This window comes from Serinus canaria, chromosome 1, assembly GCF_022539315.1.
Source record: "Serinus canaria isolate serCan28SL12 chromosome 1, serCan2020, whole genome shotgun sequence".
Taxonomy (NCBI): domain Eukaryota; kingdom Metazoa; phylum Chordata; class Aves; order Passeriformes; family Fringillidae; genus Serinus; species Serinus canaria.
In genome coordinates this window covers 100528893-100552879 of record NC_066313.1, presented here as the reverse complement: position 1 = coordinate 100552879, position 23987 = coordinate 100528893, and the positions used below count along the sequence as shown (strand labels likewise).

Genomic DNA, 23987 nt, shown 5'->3' with positions numbered 1-23987 from the left:
TTGTTTACCCACATAAATAATTTCTGATCCTCCCTCACTCTATGTTTTTTTTCTAAAAATCTCACAGCCTTATCAAAGTTTTTTCACAGCATATTTAGTGTACAGATGGGAAAAAAGAAACTAAGACTTTCTTCACTGCTGCTTAGTTCCCTTGAACAATGTGCACAGTAACAAATGGTGTGAGTTAAAATTGAAGGAGGCTGAGGAGTCAATACATGCTGGAAGACCCTTTTAGTGCATGGAAGTAGAAAAAAGAAAGAAAGTTGCTGTGACAACACTGTGCAAAACAAAGAATCATTTCAGCAGTTCTGGTACCATGGTAGTTGAGGACAAAGAGAGAAAGAGAAAGAAATAATAATTGTGGGAGAAGTCTCTGCTTATACTCTCAAAATCTGTGTTTAGGTGATGCAGATTGTAGAAAATAAACAAGCTCATCTCTGCACTGCACATTGTTCAAGTTAATAGATGGGGATTTGAAACACATTTGTACTACTCACATGGGCATAACTCAGAAAGAAAAGCTGGTTATGTGTGAACTCAAGGCCTGGCAGTAAAGGCTCTTCTTCTCCTCCCCTCTTTTCTGTAATCCATTTCCTGTATGCCTGATAAGAAAGAGATACTAAGTGCCTTTCAGCAACGTGAAGATAACCACAGCTTTTTTTTATTATTATTTTTTAAATAACATGAAATTTCAGATATTTTCCATCTACTTACCCTGAAAGCTTCTCGCAAACCTCCATTATCTGCAATGTTCTCTGCCAAAGTTCTCTTCCCTTTCACCTTGGCAGAATGAAAGAGCATCAATCATATGACCCATTTCTGAACTTTCTACTTGATCAACTTCAAAAAGAGGGGGAAAAGTAAAACAAGGCAAGAACTCCTCAGTCAATTTCAACCAACTTTGGCTAAGAAAACGGAGTGTCCATGTGAATACTGCCAGCAAACTATTTTCTGTGATGAGTTATCCTGGCTCTGGCCATAGATCTCTGTAGCACAAAATATAGTAGATAGAATGCACTTAAGAATCCAGTCCCTGATCTTTGAGCTGAGTGTCAGTAATTTTCCCCTAAGGACTGTTTATATCTGGTGACATGTGACATCCAGTAGCCTCTTAAACTTTTATCTAAAAGGCTATATTTACTTCTCTACATAACCCTTAATATGCTGCTGGGATGTGAAAATAACTTCTAAGTCATAACATAAATAAGCTTAATTAAAAATAGCTGTCAGAATCAAAATTGGTATTATATTCAGTGCTCTAAAAATATCTGCAAAGGTGATTCCTGTTGCTTGTCCTGGGTATTGATTCCAAGAGCAGGAGCAATAGCAACAAGAAAGTGTTGTGGGAAACTGCACTATATAAACTTTGTGAGGAAACTGGTCTCCTGGCATTACCAAGTGCAATATCATTACAAAGAAATCCTAATTTCTGCTGAAGAGGCATTATCTCTACTCACCCAGCCTACTAAGGTCCTTGTGTTACCAACTGTATTTGTAATTAAGCAGTTTTACTCTGTCCTGTGCCTTGAATAAGATAATTGAGCACGGTTTTGAGCAGGGCTCTGAAGGTCAATGCTGGCTGCAGCCATCAGCTCTCCCCTGCCACAGGATGCCACAGTGGGGTTGGCATCAGGACTCACTTCAGGATGGCAAATGAGGGGAAAATTCAAGGGAATGGCCAGAAACTTGTGCACAGCCCCACACTCAGCGCAGATGAGCACCCAGATTGGACTGGGACACCTCAGTGCCTTGGGTACAACGTTACAGGAAAAATGGGAGCCGCAGAGGAAAGTGCAACCCTTTCCTGCCAGCTCTCCCCTGGCCTCAGGAGGATGGAGCTGGAGGTGAGGGAGAAGCTTTTAGGACAAAAGGTGCTGGGACACCAGGGAACAGACGTGCACACAGCTGACTTTTCCTCTGGCCTTCCTGCTCACACATTTTACTTGCATCAGGCTTGTGAGGGAGACTGACTTAGAGCACAAGATCAGAGAAACCTAACAGGGCCACAGGCCAGCTAAAAGGTGGAAGAATTCTTTCTGCTGATCTCAGGCAGCTGGGGATCAGGTATTTGAGACTACTCTGCACAGAGAGTTTGTGGCAGGGATCACAGACCATGATAAGCCCTGTATTTGGTGAGATGACTTTATGTGATTATTGCACTCTGAAGCTATTTCTAGATCCACTTTTTCTTTCATCGGGTTTCTTTTCTGGACACGCTTTTATTGCATACCAGATGAGAAGGAAGAATAATAAATAGGTTTCTTAATCCATGAAAAATAGTCATACAGGGTAAAAAAACCTGCAGAGTATTGATGCAAATGATAGGTTAAAATGATAATAACAAAAGGTCTTTGCTTGCACAGCTCTTCATACAAAAACTATAAAATATGTCAGAAAATTGGAAAAATCTTGTAGCATCTAAAAAGTGCTTTTGGTTATCCTGTGGATATAGAAGGGATGGGATGACAAGGCTGTGGGTAACAGGATCTCTCTAGTAAGCCCATGGACTTCAAAGGCAGGATCTACACTGGGAGGAAATTCAGACCTACCTGATCTCAAGAGACAGTGCAAAAGTTAAAGGGGATGGCCAAGCCAATGGCAGAGGCATGGGAAGAGCTCAGCCACATCCTTGGGGAAGGTTTTAAGGATCTTCTTTGAGTGGCATTTTTGTAATGACAGTTTTTGTCCTACAAATATTCAGGAATGAGTGTGAGAATTTTTATTTGTAAATTAGATTATTATGAAGTATTTCAAGTCTGAGTTGCTGGACTTCAGACTGGACCAAAATATGGCTTTGTTATCTCTGAGATCAGCACAAACAAGACTTGTTGATAAGAAATTTCATGGGGCCTCACTGTTCTTAGAAGGCAAAGATGTACTACTAGTATTTGTAAAATGTAGGTAGAGGTGAAAGAACTGACTGGGGACTGGAGTATGTGTTTTATCCTGAAAACTAAGATTAAAATCGTGTCCCAGACAACATCACTGGAATTTCAGCTATTCATTTCTGAAGGTCTGGGACATATCCTGTTTATCCTCATTTTGGACACACATATGAATGTACACATCTTCAGGGAAGCCCATAACTCTAATAGACAACAAAACAGAAACAATTGCCTTGCACTTTTTCAATCCTTTTCTATGAGCTACTGCTGTCATATTCCCTTGATTAAACATACAAATAGGGTCTGTGTGCACACATGGAAGAAATAGCAAGAGTTGAATTTCAAATAAAGTAAGGCTTATGCATCCATTTTATAGCTGCAATAAATAACAGGCAGAATTGTTAAAGGAATCTATAAAACATGCTATTATATTCTTTCTAAAAGAGTGACTGCTCAGTTTTCATTACAGACTTCATCTTCAGAAGACATTTAACATGCTCACAATAATTAGACCAGCCCTGCTGAGTGACTTCCTCCTCTTCCTCTGATTCCAAAATGATGTGATGGAGAGAAATGGTTTAACCCTGTCACCAGAGTGTGGGTAGTGGTATTTGACTGGACTAATCAAACCTGACAGACAATTTTTAACACAATTATTCACCTCAAAAAATCATTTGTTGTGAGAAATGAAGTTGGTTGGTTAATACTCTAATATGTTGAGATTTATAAAAAGAGAAGTTAAAAAAAAAGAAAAAAAAGCACAACGACCCAAACTCCTCATGCTCCACTGTTTTCAGTCACTGGTGGTTTACATACATGTAAGCCAGCTTGCTTCCAGTAGTAATTGTTGTATTGATTAATCATGCATTTTGTTTTCTCTTTAAATTTTTCTTCAGAGTCAGTCGTCCACCAAGGGTCTAAATTTCCATTTTTGTCATATTTCCGACCTCAAAAAGGAAACAAAGAAAACAAGTGTTTTTGCAGGAAAAAAATTTTACAGTTTAGGAACCTATTACCTTCACAGAAGTGAGAGGTGAATGTTCTCATGTCAGTGTGTGTACAAAATATATAGGATCAGTGAGCAAAATCTGGTCCCACTCAAATAACCAGTGGAAAGCTGGCATTCTATTTATTGTCAGAGTTTGCATTTGCAGAAAAATATAGTAAAGACTAATGAATTCTATTGTAAATTTTATAATTACATAGTGTAAGAGGCACTTAGATTTTTTTTGCAAGTATAATTGCATTTTTCATCCTCAGACCATATGTCTTTCATTCTGATAATGTGATGTTAACTAATTTATTATTAATTCTTCACCTGATCAGGAAAGAAATCCATTTCTTGCAAACTTCTAAAATTTCCACAAGGTGAAAAATTCTCTAGAGATGTATTTATTTCTGTATTTGGAAAGTAAGACCCTGGCAAGGAGGAAATCAAACTTCAGGTTCCCTTCTGACTGGCAGGAAACAAGGTGGAGATTAGGTGCTCACCTACACAAAGTGGGAGTTTATGAAGAAAAATGTCTTCATTCTGGAGAGTTTGCTGACACAAAGTGCTGTAGAGCAGTGCAAACAGGATACCAGGATAAGTGGGAATTTTTTGGGTTTGTTGGGGTTTTTTTTAAGGTGTTCTATATTGCACAACATAAGCAAACTCAAAATTACTCCCTAGAGGAGGAGGCTCAAGTTTCTTTCTGCCTGCATCTCTCTCCTCCCCTCTCTCCCCTAACTTTCTGTCAGAAGACCAATTTTTAAAAGCACTTTGCTTAGACAGCCAAACCTAGGTAGTGGCAATGCCCCACTCCACCCAGTTTGTCAGGACAATTGCACTGACATTTTCTGAATATTTTTCCTCTTTTTTTTTTAATTTAATTTTAATATTTTGCAACACCTTTTCTATACCACTCTTGTTCCAGTATTGTATTTTAAAACTTTTGTAATTATCTTTTGAAAAATGTCAAATCTGAAATGAAAAGTTTTTTCAATAATTTTTATCAATCAACCCTTTGTCCTTCCCACTCCCCCCTCCCCCTGTTAGGACTTTCAGAATCTTTTGCTGATTTAGTTTTCATTTAAGACAAACAGAAATAATCAAACTTGTGGTATTTCTTACCAAATAAAATCCAATTCAGACCAGCAAGATTCCATGTAAATAAATCTAATAAATCCAATTTTACCATTTTTTCACACAATTCAGCACCATTAAAAAACAAAACAAAAAAAAGGCTACAGCATGTACATGTTAGCTTTCAAATCTGTCAACTCTGTAAATAAAAAAAGTTGTCAAAGTGCAGTCAAATACTCACCATTGCTATCAAATCCATGAGTAAACTCATGGCCAACAATCACTCCTATGGCACCATAACTTAATGACCTGTAACAGGAAGAAGGAGTTTCCTCAGAGAGGGTTCACAGTCATGAACATTAAAGGACAAAAGACCTCAGAAAAGATTATTACTGATTTTAAATTAGGCTGAGGAGGCAGTGGATATGTGTCTAAAAATCAGACCTACACAATTCTGACTTGAAGAGGTTGAAAGTCTAAATGTTAAACTCTTGTTTAAAAGTAACATTTAATCTAAAACTTTAAAAGCTTTGTGATCACTCTTCCAACCAAATCCCTTATCAGCATCATCAGCTCCACCCTTCTTCAGCTGACTGAATTCTGAATGTTCTGACTGGGAACAGGACAAAATTATAGCTGTACCTACTCTGAAACAAATATTATCTTTTGTAAAGCATTAACAGATCTCCATTCAGTTTTAAAAAGAAAGGTCATATAATTCTTTGCACCTGCCCTGGAATAGGATGTGATACACAGTCAGATCTAAGGCACCTGGGAAACAGAGTAAAAAGAAAAACTTTGTATTCCTGACTGACAATTCATTATATCTTCCTCATTACATCCCAATAAGCATGCTTTTAGGAGAAATAGGGATGAAAGAGGGAAAAGCTCAGGGCTTTTTTACACCAAATGCAGTGGGTACCATGGGGGTAGGTGATTTATTCAATGTATCTTTCAGTTGTGGAGTTACTTTTTGTGATTTTAATTATTTCAGTAATTGAGATGCTATACTTCAAAGTAGCTTATAGTATTTCTAAGACATAGTGCTGAATTAGAAGAAAGGCAGAGGGTTTTGAAATAACATTATTGGACCTAATGATCCATAGTGCACTAATTGCTCATCTCAGTCATGCCCAAGAACTATTATATCATCTAATTCCCTCTGCTCCCATGAAAATCCTTCACTTTGTTTTTTTCTTTCCTGAATGGTATTTTGCATGTGTTAAAATCTCCCCTGCTGCTTTTTGGCCCAAGTACTGTTACAAACCATCTCCAAAAAAATGCAGGTTAAAATTATATGTTTCAGCAATGGAAATATCATCCTTTTGTGTGACAAGTTTGTAATCTTGTGTAGCACACAGTGATAATTACCCCTAATAAATGCACTATGTAAGACTTGTTTTCCATATCTGAAATAAAGGGGTTATACAGAATCTTTTGCAGCTGGAGAAGTATAAAAATAATGGCACAAAACATGTAAAGAGATCTAGAAGAGTAGAAGAAACAAGTCCTACTACTAAATATATCTTATTTTTCCTCTAAGGTTCTTTGTCACCCTGAGGGGCAGGAACAAAGAACAGACTGGATTTCTGCCAGTCCCTGGAGCTTTCCTAAGCTCCAAAAGATGGGGTTAAGGTTGCAGTGAATTTTGGCCTTTGAATCTGTGAACCCCAATGCAGCAATTTGTCCAGCTCAACATTTTTTCCAGAAATTTTTCCAGTTCTGTTCATGTTTTTTCCCTTTTGGGCACAGGAGGACAGAGGTGGAAGGGTAAGGTGCAGCCCAGCAAATACCATATTAAAGGGGACCTTTCTGGGACTGGGGGGGCTCAGAACTGTAAGGAAGCTATGAGGTCAGGTAGTTTGCAGTCTCTATTTCAATATATATGGCACTGAAGACTCACAATTGTGAATGGTGGCATTTGAGTGTTATTTTATTTAATGTACTGAGATGTAAAAGTGATAGCTAAGCTTTGCTTTCTGCAAATAGATGTAACTGGGTTTTGGTGGTTGGGCTGGAACTGGACACTAAAATGCCACCAAATGTTAAATATTTGCTAAATTAGTTTTACAGCAGGCACTGGTGACTTTTTGATGGTTTATCTGTTTCACTGCCATGTACTGTTTCTTCTCAGCAGACAGAAAACATCCAGAATATTTCAAGGACAAAAGCAATCTGTCATCTGATATAAACCAGCTACATTTGTTTACTAAATTACATTTTGATATGTACTCAAGCAAAACCAATTTAAGCTAAGGTAACCTTTAAGGAAGAGAAATGAGCAAAGTATAATACTTTGAAAGAACCACAGTTTTATCACTATGGCAGAAGGTCAGAACACAGAGAAATCAGAAAGCAAAGCTGGTCTGCAATAACTGTAACAGAAAATAAGTTCACCTTAACAAGAAAGGATTCTCTTCTACCCCCAATTACCCCTTACAAAGTCACCTGGCCCAGAAGAATTCTCTTTGAATACAAATTAATTAGCTCATAAATTGAACATGTCTTTCTACATATATTGCCAAATTTCCTGTTTACAAGGACACAATCCAGATTGTGGCAAACATAAAAGGTTCGAAAAGTTTGATTATTTTTTAAACAATGATTTATTAAGGATATGTTTTACCAGAAACTGGCTTCATATAACTGCAAAATAACTTTCAGAAACTGAAATTTTTTATGGTCTTATCCTACCCTAAAATAGAAAGCTATTGAACTGCACAAAAGCAGTGATTTTTCAAAATTTAATGTATGTGACCTATAATTACCCTTCCACAGCTACACTGGCACATGGGCCTGCTCAGGCAATCCCAGGCAATCACTTATGCACATGAAGAGATTCTCATGCACCTCAACAGGCACAGACAAGGGCCCACAGCTAATCTTAGACACTAGCAGAAAGTGAACAATACACTGATAATAATTGCCTTCTCAGGGTATTCACTTCTGTTCAGGAAGTGTTAGTTATCTGATTTACAATTGCCTTTAATACCTGCCATGTGCACACTGCTGCATCTGCATGCTGCAGCATTGAAACACTTCCACTTGGGTGCACTTAATTAGCAATTCCTGGGAGAAATCAGTCATCAGTTTAAGACAACAGCAACATACAGCTCCCAAAGGTAGGAAAATATCACACAAAGCAGCACTTCCACTTCTCAAAGTCAGCCCTTCCAGAGGCAAAAGCAGGATACAGCAGGAGAGAACACACAACCCACAGACCAAGTTTGCCCTACATCAGGACAACACAGATTTCTTGGGGCTGCCTTTCAGTTGCCTTCAGCACCACAGCCTTCTTCTCCTCACCCTCTTCTTTGTCTGTATGTGTTTGCAATATCTTTCCCTGTTATTCCTCAGTTCTAGGTGGATGAGCTTTCCTTGTGCATTACTTACCTAGGATACTCTGTTCCCCAAAAGAAAGGCTTTTGAAGTTCTCCTGCTGGGAATCCTGCAAGAACAAAAAGGAAAACAAAACAAAACAAAACAAAACAAAAAAACCTGGTGAGGTCAGTTGAATACAGCTGAATAGCTGTCACAATGCCCAAGGGTTTGGATTTTATGACCTCATTTGTTTGGTTTCAGAAGGTTTTTCAAGGGGAGCTTTCCCCTGGGTGGTAGAATGCAATAGAGAGGATCTCAGAGAGGCAGCAGAGATCTGAGTAAATGCATGTGATCCTGTGAAAAACACACCTCAGGCTTCCTATGAAGGGTCCTGGATTATCCTCAGATGTGCTGACTGATCAATAGACAATACATAGGTAAAGTGCAGTAAGAATTAAAATACTGTTAGCTCAGTGAGGCTTCAGTGAAGCAAGAAATATGAAAGTTATAAAATGTAAGCCTGATTCTGTTCAGTCTATGAAAAACACAGGTATATGAACATACTTAGGCTCTTTTGTAAGGGAAAACTAGATTATTAAGGCTGTAGGGTCAGTCTAGCTACAGACATTACCAGTCTGCTTCAGGTTCTGGCAACTAACCAGCTGCCAAAAACCACCAATGGAGATGCTCTGGTGAGTGATGAGCTACTGATGTTTCACACAGGAAAAAAAATTGTTCCTCAAATTCAAAGTCACAGTTTTATTTTCAATTCCAGGGTGATATTTTAGTGCCAGGATACTAAAGACAGTGGAACTGCACATAGTAAAAGTTTAACAGCCCAAATAATTGCTAAATAAAACATACACCCATGGTCAAAGTCCTTATGTGATGGTGAAAAGCACCATCTTTCCGGGCCTAAATGTGGAATTTACTGTCTTGTGTCACAAACTCCCATCTATAAAGCACCTGCTTAGCTTTACCCACATGGTCATCACCTTGCTGAAGAAGAAAATTTCCTCAAGTGATTCACTTGTTTTCCCAGGAACTCTTCTTTACCCTATGGGTCCCTCCTCAAGAAATCTCCTGAACACCCAGAACAATACAAAAACCACATTCATTTGATTCTAACCCTATTCAGTTTTTCGGTGATAGTTTGGTTACGGATTTCTTTGTATCTGAGATAAGTTGTCAGGCAAGATCTTTGTCTTTTCCTTACAAGGTCTTTAAAATCTTACTTTCAAATGAATAAAAAAAAGAAAACAAAAAAAAAAACAACAAACCAAAAATCCCTAAACAAACCCAGTATGCTGAGTGTAATTCATGCCAAGTGGTGTGGCACAGGGCTTGTCCTCCTGGCCTGCACAGCTGCTTTTTTCTGTTGCTCCTCCATGGCTGCCTTCATTCCCTATCTGCAATTAGCTTATAAAAAGTGTAGGCTTCAAAATTTTCTGAGTGTTGCCTGGGTTTTTTTTCCTTACTTCTCCAAATGTAGTTTTATTGTTTCAAGCATATAATTTTCTTTTCCAGCACTGCCAATGTCAAGGACAAAGTTTTACTGATCTAACTATCCTTGCCTCCCAGTGCACAGAGAAAGTTACTTATTATGCATGTTTCAAGTAGCAATGGTACACTTATATAACCTGATGAAAATTGTTTGTTAGGCCTTAAGAGCTGTGTTCAGAGCTGAAAATCTAGTTTGAACTGGTGTCCTCCAAACACTGGAATTCAGAAAAGGTTTTGGAAAGCTTAGGTTCTGCTAACTCTAAATGCTCCTATTCCCACCACAACAGAGGAGAGGAACTGTGGCCAAAATGAACAAATGAGCCCACATTGAAGGCAGTGTGAACCAAGGCAGCACAGTCACACCACAAATCATGTTTAAGGATCACACAATCCTGGGAGCCTGTCACTGCACCAAGAGGCTACCCAGATCTTCTAAGGAGCTGCAATTAGTTTTTCCATGTATAAACTTGTAGTGAGCTTGCACTTGTGTGCAGTAGAGGTAATATGCATTATTTGCAGCAAATTAGGTGCAAATCTTCGCTCAGGCTTATCTGTGTGTCTTCATAGAGCATTGCTGAAACACAGTCAGCTGTGAGTTCAGCCATGAGATATTTCACTGACCAAGTCAATGTGCATGAATGGTAGGAAGCTCCAGTGCTGAGTCTGTAGAACATTTGGTAATTATTTTACTCAGAGCCAAGATCCATTTTAGGTTAGATATCACTGAGAATAGTGCTGGTTGAAGGAGTGAGTTCTGCTTCTGGACATGTGTGAAAACCTCTGTAGTTTGCACTAATGGAAGCTGAGGAAGTATTTTCTGGCCAAAGCAGAGTGAGGGGCCAGTAGAATGCACTACACATTTCAGAAAACCTCAGGAAACTGGAATACATTATCACCAGTAGGAGTTGTTCTGTTTTATTTGGAGAGTGCATGATTTTTGGCATTTTGTTGGGTTTGTTTGTTTGTTTGTTGGTAAAAAAGAAAAATCTAGGTTTGAAACTGATCCTTGGTGAGCTAGAAAAGCAAGTGGGTCCCATTCTCCAGAGGTCAGCAGCACTGAGGGACTGAGGGTGCTTGTCCACTATTCCAACACTAGAAGGAACACACTGAGAGCTGACAACACTTTTTATGCAACATCTCCTTCAGGCAAGCAACAACTACATCATCCTTAGGAGGATCAAGGATAATAATGTCTTATACCTAGAATGTCCTTGAAATTGTAACATGAGATTGATCACCAGACAGTTTCTTATTTTGTGCTGATTTGAATCCCTTGATTTAGGCAATTCCCCTGTGAAGCCTGTTTCTTTTTTTGCTTGGCATATTGCACCTAAAAGAATTAATGAAAAAAACTCAGAGAACTCAAAGTAGGCTTCAGAGGCAATAAACACTAATGGGATTATTTCTATGCCACTGGATTTCAAGCAGGCAAAGGACAGATCTGGAGTAAGACAGACAGACTTCAGGGAATTTCACATCTTAAGGAATAGATAGAGGCAGTGGGAATGTATTTTGAGCTAACACTTGACCACAAATTTAGCCTGTGTTGTGCATCTTTTAAAGCTTTCTCCCTCTGCACAGCCCCAGAAGAGAGATACAGGCTGACAGTCTCTCTCTCTATTCACAAGATTTCAAATGCAGGCCCAGAGTCTACACCCAAGGCTGTTACTCACCAACAGCACTCACCAACAGGAAAAAAAACTGTGTTATCTTATTGCAGACCCCCCACAAATCCATCTACGATCAAGACCTGGAAGTGCAGAATGTGCTTTGACTACCTTCTTAAAACCTACCTAAATTTGGAGCAATGCCACTGGGCTGCAGCATCATTCTGAGATGGGCACTGGTGTCAAAGTCACAAGAGCACTGCTCTGTGAGTAGCTGAGTTCAGGCTGTCACCAAACAGCACTGGTACCCTACATCCATGCATCTTACTGCAGGCAAGGTGGGACAGCTGGGCTAGATCATCCTCAAGATGGACTTTGTGCCACTGATCCCACCATGCCAGGGACCCGCTGTTCTGATCACAGTCCTTCAAGCCCAGCAGTTCAAGGAGTTTTCAGTGCACCTGACCATCTGCTCCAGTGGCCAATTCTTCAGCAGCTGGTATTTGAGCATGTTAGGGAGACAGTGCTGGAATTCCTTCTAAAGAATAAATCATTTTCACATCTCTCTTGTCCTCCACTGAGCTAGTAATCTCAATGTAGGGAGCTGGTCACAGAAACTGTTTCCAGAATTTACTTTATCATGTACACAGGGACTGTTGTGAGCCTGGCTTGTAATTCCCTAGATCTTCCTTCTTGAAGATAGGAGTGACATTTGCTTTCTTCCAGTTCTCAGGAACCTCCCCCAGTCACCATTACCTTTCAAAGATTACCAAGAGTGGTCTCATAATGATGTTGAGAGCTTGTAGGTGCATCCTGTCAGAGTCCATAGGCTTGTGCTTACCCTGTATTCAAACATTCCCTAACCTACTCCTCCTCCATGAAGGGTAAATCTCCTGTTACCAGGTCCCCTGCCCTCATTCAGCCCTACATTTTCCCTCCACTAGCTGTTGCTGCAGCTACACTTGCAGAAAAGTTTCTTCACATCCCTTGCCAGATTCATCTCTAGGGAGGCTTTTGGCTTTTCAAACCCCTGTGTCTTGCACAGTGACTCTTCAACTTTCCCCTTAGCCCCTTGCTCCTCTGGAATGCAGGGGCACCTCAAGCAGTGGAGCCTGGCTTACTTCAAATATTTCACTCTGAATTTACACTGATCTTGAAGCTCTGACAGAACTTTGCCTGCACAGGACTACTTTTAATGTAATTAAAGGTTTCTACCTTAATTTTATCTGTGATGTCATTTTCAGCATCTCTCTCCAGCAAGGTGCTGTAAAGCTTGTCAGAATGTATTTTAAATTTGAAGGTGTTTTCTCTCTCTTCAATTTTACAGGGGCAATAATAAATGCTAGCTAATACCACCTGGTATTGTTATACACACTTTGCAGATGAATCCCCTTACCTCAGTATAATACTGCTAGTTTATCAAGAAGTTACAAATAACTACATTTGATCTGATAATTCCCTTAAAAAATGCAGAGCAATAATGGATAAATGAAACCAAAAACACATGAGAAGACTCACCAAATCACAAGGAAATTTGGAGTACAAGTCTAAAAACGAATTTAAATTGTATAGTTCACTTACAATATTCAGTTATATTGCATGCTGTTTTTAACTGAGCAAGGAAAAGCCTTATTCCAAGTTAGTGCATTTACAACTTCCAATAATGAGGTTGGTTTGTTTTAAGCAACTTCTGTCAGGCTAGTGAATCCCACAGATAAGTAACAGATATGGGAGACAGCTGTGCTAAACTGGGTTATAAACAGGGTACTCTGCCAATTGATGTGCTGGCAGTTCTCAGATGTGTTCAAAAGCTCTAACCTGTTTTTTTTTCAAGGCACAGTCATTCATGGATGAATTCAGATGTAGAGTTTTAAAGGGATAAGGTATAAGCAGAGGACTAACTGCTGGTCAGAAATCAAAGAATATTGAATTCACATAAGGAATTAAACATGAAGACAGTTGGGATGTTGGTTAGTTGTGTAAAAACAGCCCAAAGGGCAGGATACATTTGTTTAAAATGGTTCCACAGACTTCTATTTGAACTACTGAATCTCATCCCAGTGATGGTTTTGATGTTTGGGGGTCTAGCTGTCAGTCTCAATAGCAAGGGGCTCCTGCAAGTTTTATCTCAGATAAAACACAAGGGAAAAAACCACATTGCTTTCAGATACTTTGAGACATCCAAACAGCTTTGAGCACCCATAGGTAGGGGACAGAGATCAAACTGTCTGTCACTACAGGGACCTGAATCATACACCTTATTTCAAGTCTTATCCTGTGAACAAAGAGGACAGAAAACAAAAATTGTGCAAGGACAGAAAATATCAATTGTGTAAGGCAGAGTAACTGTTCCATGCAATGCATGAACACAAAGCTTAATTTTATGAAGGACTCAGTGAATAAATTCATTAAAGAGATACCAGGAAGTAATGGTCTTAAAGCAGAGGATTCTGCAGCTTCTGCTTCAATTCTTAGCTCAGTTTCTCCTTCATCTGATAAGAGGCTTTTTTCTACTCATGAAAAAGAGAGAACCTGGTATTTACCAACCTCAGTGGGGCAACACGAGGAGAAACATGATGTGGTTTGTGAGGTGCCAAGGAATACTGTCTGCTAAGGGAGTAGGAAATGTGAAAACATCTGTTTTACAAGAAACTTAAATCTTTATTTTATGAGGAAAAAGCCTCAGTGGATTCCCCAGGGTGAGGGAGTGGGGGCTGGGGGAGAAGAACAAAGAACAAGTTCTTCTTTTTTATATATTCATAGATAGGAATTTTAGAAAGAAAAAATAAAGAATGGAGGTAAGGATCATGCACCATGGTTAAATAAAAGGGAATAGTGGTCTTTAGTAAATCAGGAGAATTGAAAATGAGGGCTCACTTAAGACACTTAAAGCTTACTTAATAACTGGGCTCAGAAAGTGTTCAGTCCAAATCTGTTAAGTTCATTAACCTCCAGGAAACTAACAGCACTCTTGAAACTCCTTCATCAATAACCTCCCAAATAGCCCAGTTCTTCAGGGAAGAGAAAATGCCCTATGCACATTCCCCTCATCCTGTCCTGGCCATGGCACCAGGTGCTCTTTGCCAGCACTTCCCTGGCTCCTGGCAAGAGAAGAGCTCTCCCTTGCAACTCCCAGCATCAGTGAGCTGCCAGCATCAATATCTGTGTGATGCTTCCTGTAAAGATGGTGCTTATTGGCTAATATGAGCTCTCATCTCTGGTTTTCTCTGTGGATGCTAATTTAACACAATTTTTAAATTCTGTTGTAGGTCATATCTGCCTCCTGTGACATGCATTGAGACCTCTCTCTAAAGAGGCCTCTTGACTAGAGAACTGCAGTAACAGCACAAATTACTTAGAAGGAGCATGGATATAAACTTAGAGAGATAATATCAACATTAATTATCCAGTACATCTATTCAAGTTTCCATCTCATGAGTGCATTGCTTATATTTGCCTCAGCTCACTGTAAATCTCCCTTTCATTACTGTTCACAGCCCACAAGTGTGACTATTTTTATATATTCTAGAGGCATACATATTTACACTTTAAAATAAATCCAAAACACACCAAATGTCTGATGAACAGTTCCTTTTTATCTATAACATATTCAAAGGCTAATATTCTAGTGCTGTAATGAAATAAAACCTTTTCTTGAACAGAAGTATGCTAGCACACTTTGATCATCACTTGTGTCTATTTTCAGCACATATTTGTTGACTGCTCTAGTATGCATTAAAATAAACTAATCCTTTAGAAATTGGTTTTGGTGTTCCAATTATGATAATTAAAAAGATAGTATTCATGCTGCTTAGATGATATGAAGTGTACTTAGATACATTTTGAGACTCTAAAGGCAATGGCACATACCTGTTGTCCTTGTTAAGTACCTATAATTAAAGGGGAAACTGACAAGCAAATGCACAGAAAATTGAAAAATTATCCAAACTAGGATTAAAAAATAATTAACAATCATTATAAACATCCATAGTGGTTCCTCTAAGACACTTTGAATTATGGAAAAAGAGGAAATAAATAAATAAAACTCACATACAGAGAATATCAGGAGTAAACTCGTATAATAGTAAGATAAATTATATGCAACATATTTTTTTAACTCTGCTCTTTGCAGCACATCTCACCTTGATGCAGCTACTTATTTCTCCTTTGGAAATAGTAATAGAATCATTGGTCATTCAAACTATCAATAGTTTAGTAATGAAAAGCAAACAAAGCAATACCAAACACAAAAGTGTTTGCAATTTAAGATAGCAAAATTCGATACATCTACTGCAAATGCAAGCTTTGCTAAATTCTCCCAAATCTAGTAATTTTTAAAATCACCTAGTGTCTATTCTCTATTAATTTTCTCTTTTAGTGAAACACGACCTTTTTTCCAAGTAACTGAGTAGTCAAGTTAAAAACACTAACAGCTTGCCTGTATATGAAGAGCACATGGACTTGCCTGGACATTCCAATATTTATGTCAGTGATACAGATTGCAGACAAGAATTTGTGATCCTTCCATCAGGAGTGTCAGGAACGTCCCTGTGCTCTGAACACAGAAAGCAAAAGCAGCTGCCTAAAGCTCAGAAGTGCTCAGGACATCCACATTCTTCTTCCCTTGTGCAGGCACCTGATGATCGCTGCTTTTCAGAATCCATGGGTCAAGGCACTGATGTTTCTTTTTCTCTAAACTTTTTCAAGAAGCCTCCAGTGACTAATCAAGTTTGCTGCAGTTTTGTTGATATCATCATACAGAACATTTCCAACCTAATGGTCCTAATTTTTAGAATCAAATTTTGGAAGCGGGGATTTTCCAGTTCACACGGAAACTACTTTCCATAATCAAATTCTATTACACATTTTAAAATTCTTATTTCTCAAATTCTTCTTAGTAAACTCACTTATAAAGAGCAAAAATGGATGGGCCTTGAAGACAATAAAGTCCAGTTTGCTCACTGAAGAGCAGGGGCACTCAAGCAGATAGTGAAGAGGATATCTGGTCCATTCACTCATTTACAGGAGTGATCAGTTGTAGATGCGAAGGGAAAGAGTTTCAGGCAACTACTGTGAGGTAATTCTTCTGGCAGCACACATTTCTACCTTCCAGCAGCCAGCAGCAGAGGGAACTCTCCTCCTAGACTGGGTTTATGTCCCTCTGTTCTTTTGTACAGAACAGAACAGAACACCTCTTTTCAGTTCATCTGCCAATGCAGTGAGTAGCACAGACCCTCACAACACACCCCTCCAACTATTTGCCAACAAGTAATTGGTTCCTACCTCCTTTTCTTATTCTAATCAATCATTAATGTATGAAAGGACCTTCTTTCTTGTCCCATGACAACTTTCAGTTATTAGCATTAGGAAAGAACCTCATCAACAGTGTTCTATGGAAAAAAAGCATATGATTGTATCAAGCATACTTACTTGCTTTCTGAATTTAAAAAAACCCTCTAGCAGATCAAGAAAGCATGATTTTTTTAATAAAAATCAAAAAACATCTCACATTCTCATGTTCACTCTTCACTGTTAGATCATATGCTTATTCATTCTTTCTGTTCAATCATGTTGTGATCACAACCAGATTCCTTTATATAAAGGCTAAAATAACTTGTTATGCAGATCCCTCTGAACTGTCTTTTGAAAAATGGGATTTGATACTTGTCACACCTACTCTTTCTGTGCTGAGGCCACTATAAATTGTAGTCTATATCTCAAAGCTGATTGTTTGGAAACTTTTTGTCTAAGTTCCTTTGAAATACCTGGAAGAATATTATCTGGTCCTTATATTTTTCAAAGTTCATTGTATTAATTTCTTCTAAAATCCCTTCTACTGACACTAAATTTTAAACAATTTCTGGGACTGACCTCTCACAAGAAAAAGCTCCAGAATTAGAATTTCCCAGACTCTTTAAATGTAAAAAATTATCTAGTTTTTATGCCTTGGAGACTCTCCTCTCTCAGTGAATTTGACAAAAAGGTTTTATTAGTTCTTATGCTACTAGAAATTTGGTCCATAAAATCTTTCTGGGCTTGCTGTATCACAATTTTACATCTAATTTGCTAGAGTTCAAGCTATATTCTTATTCTCAAATTACTCTGGTTTCTAGAACTTTTTTCTGTTCTTTAACTTCTTTAAAAATGTCACAGTTCTTGTGGCATGTGAAAAACCCCCAGAACTTTGTCCAGATTACTACTGAAAACACAGCTGCAAAGAAGTAAGGTAGCATTTCTTCCCCAGCAGCATTAATGGGAAATCAGTAGTGATGTGTCAAATGTTTATCAGCAGCTCCTACCAGAGAATATTCCTCCCACATCACCCAGGGCCTCTTGCCCCATAAAAACACCAACCAGCAGTGGCAGACAGTGCTGTGCCTTTCCCTGAATCCTCCCTCCTGTTGCACATCCTTTTTAGGGCATGATTACATTTTTACCTCTCTCTCAGATACGAGAGGATTTTGTTTAGGAAGAGCCACCTAAACCCTTTCCCTCTTTGAAGCAGTCCTGAAAGGACTGAGAGTCAGTGGCACTGTCCAAACTTCCAGGTCACTTGCCAGCAGAACAAAAGGTCAGCAGTTATGATACAGAAAATACAATCACCTCTACACCCGTGACTGATGGGTAATGTTTGATAACTGCCTCTTTTTTGCCTCCTGACTCTTTCAGACACAGCAAGTGTGAAATGTTCAGTGGCTCCAGCCCATCGTCACAGTTTTCTCTAATGTGCCATGGCAGAGAGGCTGGGACAGCTGAGCACTGCTCAAATTAGAAAGAACTCAATATTAAAGAAGGTATAACAGCAATGGCTCTCATTTTTCTCTGAGCAGGCTTCCTCTCCACTCACACAAAACCTTTCTAGCCAGTGGAGGCTGGAGGAAGAGCAGCTTCAGGGGTACCTCAGAGCTGTGACCACCTCAGCCAGTACTCCCTCAGATGATCAACAAAAATGTGACTGCCTAATGATGGCAGCCCTCCAGTTAAGACAGAGGTATCTAAATCTAGCACTAATTTTAATCAAAAGAACTTCCTTATTAATTATTATATGTGCTTTACAAATGAGATCACTCACACACAAAAAAATTTATGTGAGTGGTTTGAAAGCAAAAGTGTTTACAGAAATTAGTAGAAGCAAATACCAGCAGACTCAAACTGCCAGTTCTCTGCTACACCTTCTTCAGTGGGATACACTAACTTTGTGCCTTTCTCTCTGTGACCAAAAAAGATACAGGAGAAAAAGGGGGAATCACTCAGCAATTTTTGAGGTCCTGAATCTGGGGACTGAGACCACAGAAGTGGTGGCAGCCACTTTCCAGACCCTAACAGCACAGACAAAGAAAGCCAATTTAACATGCAAAGCTAATAAGAGCAAAGAGAATTGCCAGGGTAAAGGTAAAACTGTTGCACACAGACTGGTATAGAATTTTAAAGCCTGTTAATTAATTTCAATTTTGAACATTCAAACTCATAACACATCATTGAAAAACTCAGCTCTTTCACCTTACTTGTTTCCACACTAGAATATATGCTGTCTAAAAACAACCAGTAACAAAAATTAGAATCAGATAGGTAGTACTGCACATACAGGTAAGAATTTTCAGTCAGCTACAGATATCACTCCTTGTCCTTGAAGGTATTGAACAAATCCACTGGATAAACCTTCTTATGTTTTCTGGTCTATATCACAGTCTTCTCTAGTCACAGTTATTGTTACATATCTGTCAATACTAGAGGACAGGACTGCTATCACTGTGTATTTATGGAGATGGGTGTACACGTTTGTGCTACAGAAAAGAGAAGATAGAAACATTAGGCTTTAATAAAAGTGATTTAAGCTATCATTCACAATGGAGAGAGTACACACACACACACACACACACACACACACACACAAAGTCTCACAGCTGAATTACCAGGTTTGAACTGTTAATTTTCAATCACAAGCAACGCAACAGGTACAGCTGTTATCTGCAGCTTGATACATACATTCCCAAACAAGCACTTTATAAGGAGATTCAGAAGGAAGATACTCACTGATCTGGTTGGTAGATGCACTGTAAAAAGCATTTACAGTAGTTGGGCTTGTAAACCACCTGTAATAAGAACAAAAGAAATTGTCTGTCAGTACATTGGCATTCACCTTTATGAATCAAAGGAGCAAAGATAACAATTGAACTCAGTAGAAGAAAGTAAAAACATTGAGGACTTAAGATACATTAAAGTTTAATTATTTCTCCATTTCAGTACATGCTACCTACACTTTCTAGAACACTGAGGTCCATTGCTGAATGACTTTAACTGCATACAGTCAATAAATGCCCAACAGGAGCAATTCTTAGTGTCCCTATCATGTGATCTGTTTAATCTTTAAATGGCCACTGTGCTTGTGAGGCCAGCCATGCTGATGAAAGAAAATTCACCCAGAAGAGGCTGCCACACAGACAGCAGCTGTGGAAACTCTCCTGGGTGTCTTTCAAACACGTGTGGAGGAACACCATGCTGAAATTGGAGAAGAGCATTTTGAAACAAGTAAAGTGGCTGTAGAGGCTTTGCTGAACAACTACTTGAAAAATTAGGATTATGTCAGTAACATAAACAGACAATTTCTGGGAATGTAAATTCAAAATAAACAGCTTCATGTTCTGTACCCTATGCAGTGAACATCACAATCCTAAACAAACAGACCTCCTGCCAGGCATTTCTTCTCATCGTTTGGTTTCTCATATGTACTGGAAGAAACCCGAGATTTGAATAGGAGCTGGACTTTGATGATCCTTGTGAGTGCCTTCCCACTCAGGATATTCTATGATTCTATGAACAGCAAATGAATCTCCTTAGCCTAAGCTCTTCTATATTGACAGTGGCTTCAACCATATGAATGGAAAATCTTGACTGACTTCAGCAAGATCCAAATCTCCGCAGATGAAACCCTGAGTTCAGTGAGCCCAAAATTTCACTTTGTGATTTTATAAGGGAGAAATTTGGTTAAAGAAACAACGATGATGACAATTAGTGGTTAATTCATAATAACTTAGAAGCAACTCTAGTAAATGTTAATACAGGAACATCCTGATGTCATTAACAAACTATTACTCAAAAGTTTTATAAAGCCATGGGAATGCAATGTAATTGTTTTGGAAATTTCTTTTAAAGAGAAGAGAAAGGAGCTGCAAAACAATGAGTAAGATCTTTCAAAGGAAGATCTATCAGAATATGCAAAATGTGTGATATCAAGGACAATGTATACACAATTCATGCTTTTAAATAGCCCCATTAATAAAGAATCATCTGCAGACCCTGACTGTTTTTCTGAGAGCTGATGTCCTCACTTAGACCATGTAACAAAGGGGAGAGTTCAAAAATGGCAGCATTTTGTCTTTTATCAATAAATTTAACTGCTCGTTTTATTCTCTAAGCTGAGCAGCTTCTTTTGCAGTACACCAACTGAAAAACTAATAAATGAAGGCTAAAAGAGTGATCTCATCTACATGTTTTGACCATCCATTACATTACAGGCTCTAATTGTAAGAGATAACTCTCTCTGTTTTGTTCATTAGGAGATTGTAAAGGGGTGGAGCACGGGGAGGTTGTTTTCTGGTCTATTTTCTTCTTTCTTCATAATAAGGAGATTAAATGTTAGAGGTAATGTAGTGAGATAATGGAAAATTGAAGATAGAATGTATATGGTGAGGGGGCAAAGAAAAAAATTAGGGGCTTAATTAACTACATTTCAATTTCATGTTCACAGCAGCAATCAGCTGAACTGTTGTGAAGGATGCAAGCCTGCCATTTATGCCTTGGGACCGGTGCTCCAGGCTTAGCTGTAAATCTGGAGGACAGTCCCTTTTTTGACAAGGAGAAAATCCATCTGAAAGAGTCAAGACTTCAATTTATATTTTACTGTAAGTTTGAGCAAAGACACATAGTGTTGTGACTGGCACCTCACCCTCTTGGCTTGTTCTGCTTACAGTGGCCTTTCTGTTCTCAAACAGCAATTTTTAAGCATGAAAAAGGCTTCTGGGACAGAAAATGCTCCCTTTTTTGCAAATTCCTCTTAGCCTTTTATTTCCAGTCAGAGGATCAAGGGCCTGAGACGTATAACAGATACTTCAAAACAGATTAATGTGCTGTGGCTCTTCTCTCCATCCTCTGGGGGGGTTTTCCACAGCTAGCTGCAGAGAGGAACCACCACAAGCAGCAGCAAAGAGCTCTTCACTGATTAGAGGCAGCTCTCTAATAGCACAAGTTTGCACTTGTTCTTCCTGGGTGAGGAGCTGGTGATGCAGATACTTGTCCCCACAGCAGCACCTCAGCCTGCCCAAGAGCAGCAGTGAATGCTGGTGACATTTGGTCCATGTTTACTGAGGGAGGACTTCACACCATCCTCTGTGATAGTTTCATACCTATGAACTCATAGACTTGTGGCTTGCAGGTGAAGACATATCACAGCACCCCTGTGCTGAGGCTGCTGCTTTTCTCATGATCTACCACCAGAACTGAGAGCCCATCCTGTTTGCTGAGCTTAGTATGAGCCAAAGGCTGAGAGCAGCCTTGATTTTCCCACTGCAAAACTGGACTCAGTTCTTTCCAAATTGCTTTTTCACAAGGCCTCAGGAATGACCCTGTATGGAATTCACTATGCTTTTAAGCAGTTAGGAAGAGGACACTTGGCAGCCATACTGAGGAGTCAGGAAGAATGAGAGTTCTCTAGTAAAAAGCAGAGTATTTAATATTTGACATTTGGCAAGAAGCATATTTCTATTCCAGTATTTTGTTGTACCATTCTGAGCCCTCTCAAAAAAAATTTAGGAAGTACTGTTTCTAAAAGAGTAGCAATAACCAAGACTGCTTCCATCCAGACTAGCACAACAACTTCACTTCTCTGCCATGCTCTTTCAGTGAGCTCCTTGAAATGACTGAACCTGCAGGGACAGTCCTTAACTAATAACACACCAAATTACAACATGAAGATGTGTAATAAATAGGTGCTGCTGTTAAATTTTAAGGTGAAGCAAACTTAGAGATAACTCTCCCATTCCTGTTTGAAGTCAGATTCCCTGAGCATTTGCTCTAGGTCTGGTTACAATTTCTGTGTGCTCTATCTACTCACAGAAGGACAGGAAAAAAAGAAAGGCATTACACATTCCATGCTCTTATTAATTACAAAGTAAATAAATAAAAATTCTAGAACTGTTTACACTGTTTTAATTTGCTATAAGTTTGTGAAAAGGGGACAGCTTTGAATGATGTCCTGTAGCATTACCTATCTACTACTGCAGCAGTCAAAACCTAATTCTGCAGAGTTGACACTTGAAAGGTTGAGATTTCTCTTGCAGAAATAAAATGTGAATTCCCCCACTGAGATAGCAATTGGGGCAGAAACTCTCTTAGTCTGTGTTCTTGAGGCTGAAATTTCCTCTGATATTTTCTTTCTGTGTTAAGAGTATAGTGTGCTACGTTGCTATTCATGAACAGGGATAATTAGGAACATTTACAACACAGAAAAAAGCTTATTAGTTTATTTAATTATCTGTAAAGCACAAACTGAATCTGCAAATTGATCCTCAGTTTTTTGAGTTGGAAGAAATAATTCGGTTTGCTGTTCAAAATTCAAAGTAAGAAACAAAAAATAAATAATCATGTAAACAAAGAAAATGAACTTGTGAATGTACAAAGAATTAAGCTGGTTAGAAGTGAAAAGCTGTACAAATTCTCTGGAAGCTGGAAAATGTCTTCCAAAGAAAACACTATGAAGAAAAACTTCCATATGGGAGGCAGCCTTCAAGGTCACTTTCAAAATTGTATTTCCTGTTCTCATTGTTAGTCTCTTATGTATTTTCCCAAGTAGAAAAAGATTATTATCCCAGATCAGGCTGCCATCTGTCTCCCTTAGGAATGGACAAGCAGCTAGGATGGTAAGGCTGGGCCCAGCCTTCAGTGCCACATCACTGCTGAAAATGAGGTTCAAAGACCAGGAAAAGGCTCCAGGAGGCTCCTTTCCAGCCTCTCCTCTCCAGGGCAGGTCCCAGACACACAATTTCCAGCAGCATCTCTCCAACAACAACAGCCTGCCCAGTGTTTCTGATGACTGATCTCCCTGTTTGCAGAAGGAGCTTTTGCACCATCCTTAGAGGTACCCAACCCAGACCCTCTCAGAGCTGCCCTCCCTCGTGGCAAACCAAGAGCCAGTGCTAACACACAATAGTTGTAAGCCCTGGCTCTGGTCAAGAAGAACAGGGATAAGTCCTGGAGGAGACCCCAGAATCCTCTCATAGCATCCTTCTTTTGTATTCACTTATTGGGATACCAGAGATCTACATCTCCAGCTCTGAAAGTCTAGTGAAAAATGGAGAAAGATTTGGCCAGGCCTAAAAAGATTATGTGCTGACTTCAAAGGAGAAAGATGAATAATAATGATGTGGTGTGGCCAAGAAGTCCTCTGATACTTTGTTATTTGCAAGTATGGTATCAGTGTTAAGAAGGACAGATTCCATCTCTGATTAAAAGGTGCAGGCATGTGTTTGTACACACACACACAGATGTATATTTGTATGTGTGAATGTGTGTGACTCCATGGATGGATAGGCAAATGCAACTAAAACCCTG

General features: G+C 39.0%; 1 protein-coding gene across 1 annotated transcript in view; it reads right to left on the bottom strand.

Moving 5' to 3' along the window:
• The window catches only part of PHEX (phosphate regulating endopeptidase X-linked), a 95162-nt gene that overhangs the window by 5338 nt on the left and 65837 nt on the right, over window positions 1-23987 (bottom strand). Inside the window, exons 15-20 of the mRNA XM_009089711.4 lie at window positions 19416-19474; window positions 8344-8398; window positions 5192-5259; window positions 3702-3832; window positions 715-780; window positions 498-602 (exon numbers count right to left, since the gene is read on the bottom strand). Of these exons, the coding sequence (XP_009087959.2) occupies window positions 498-602; window positions 715-780; window positions 3702-3832; window positions 5192-5259; window positions 8344-8398; window positions 19416-19474 (484 nt within the window). The remainder of the gene's footprint in view (window positions 1-497; window positions 603-714; window positions 781-3701; window positions 3833-5191; window positions 5260-8343; window positions 8399-19415; window positions 19475-23987) is intronic.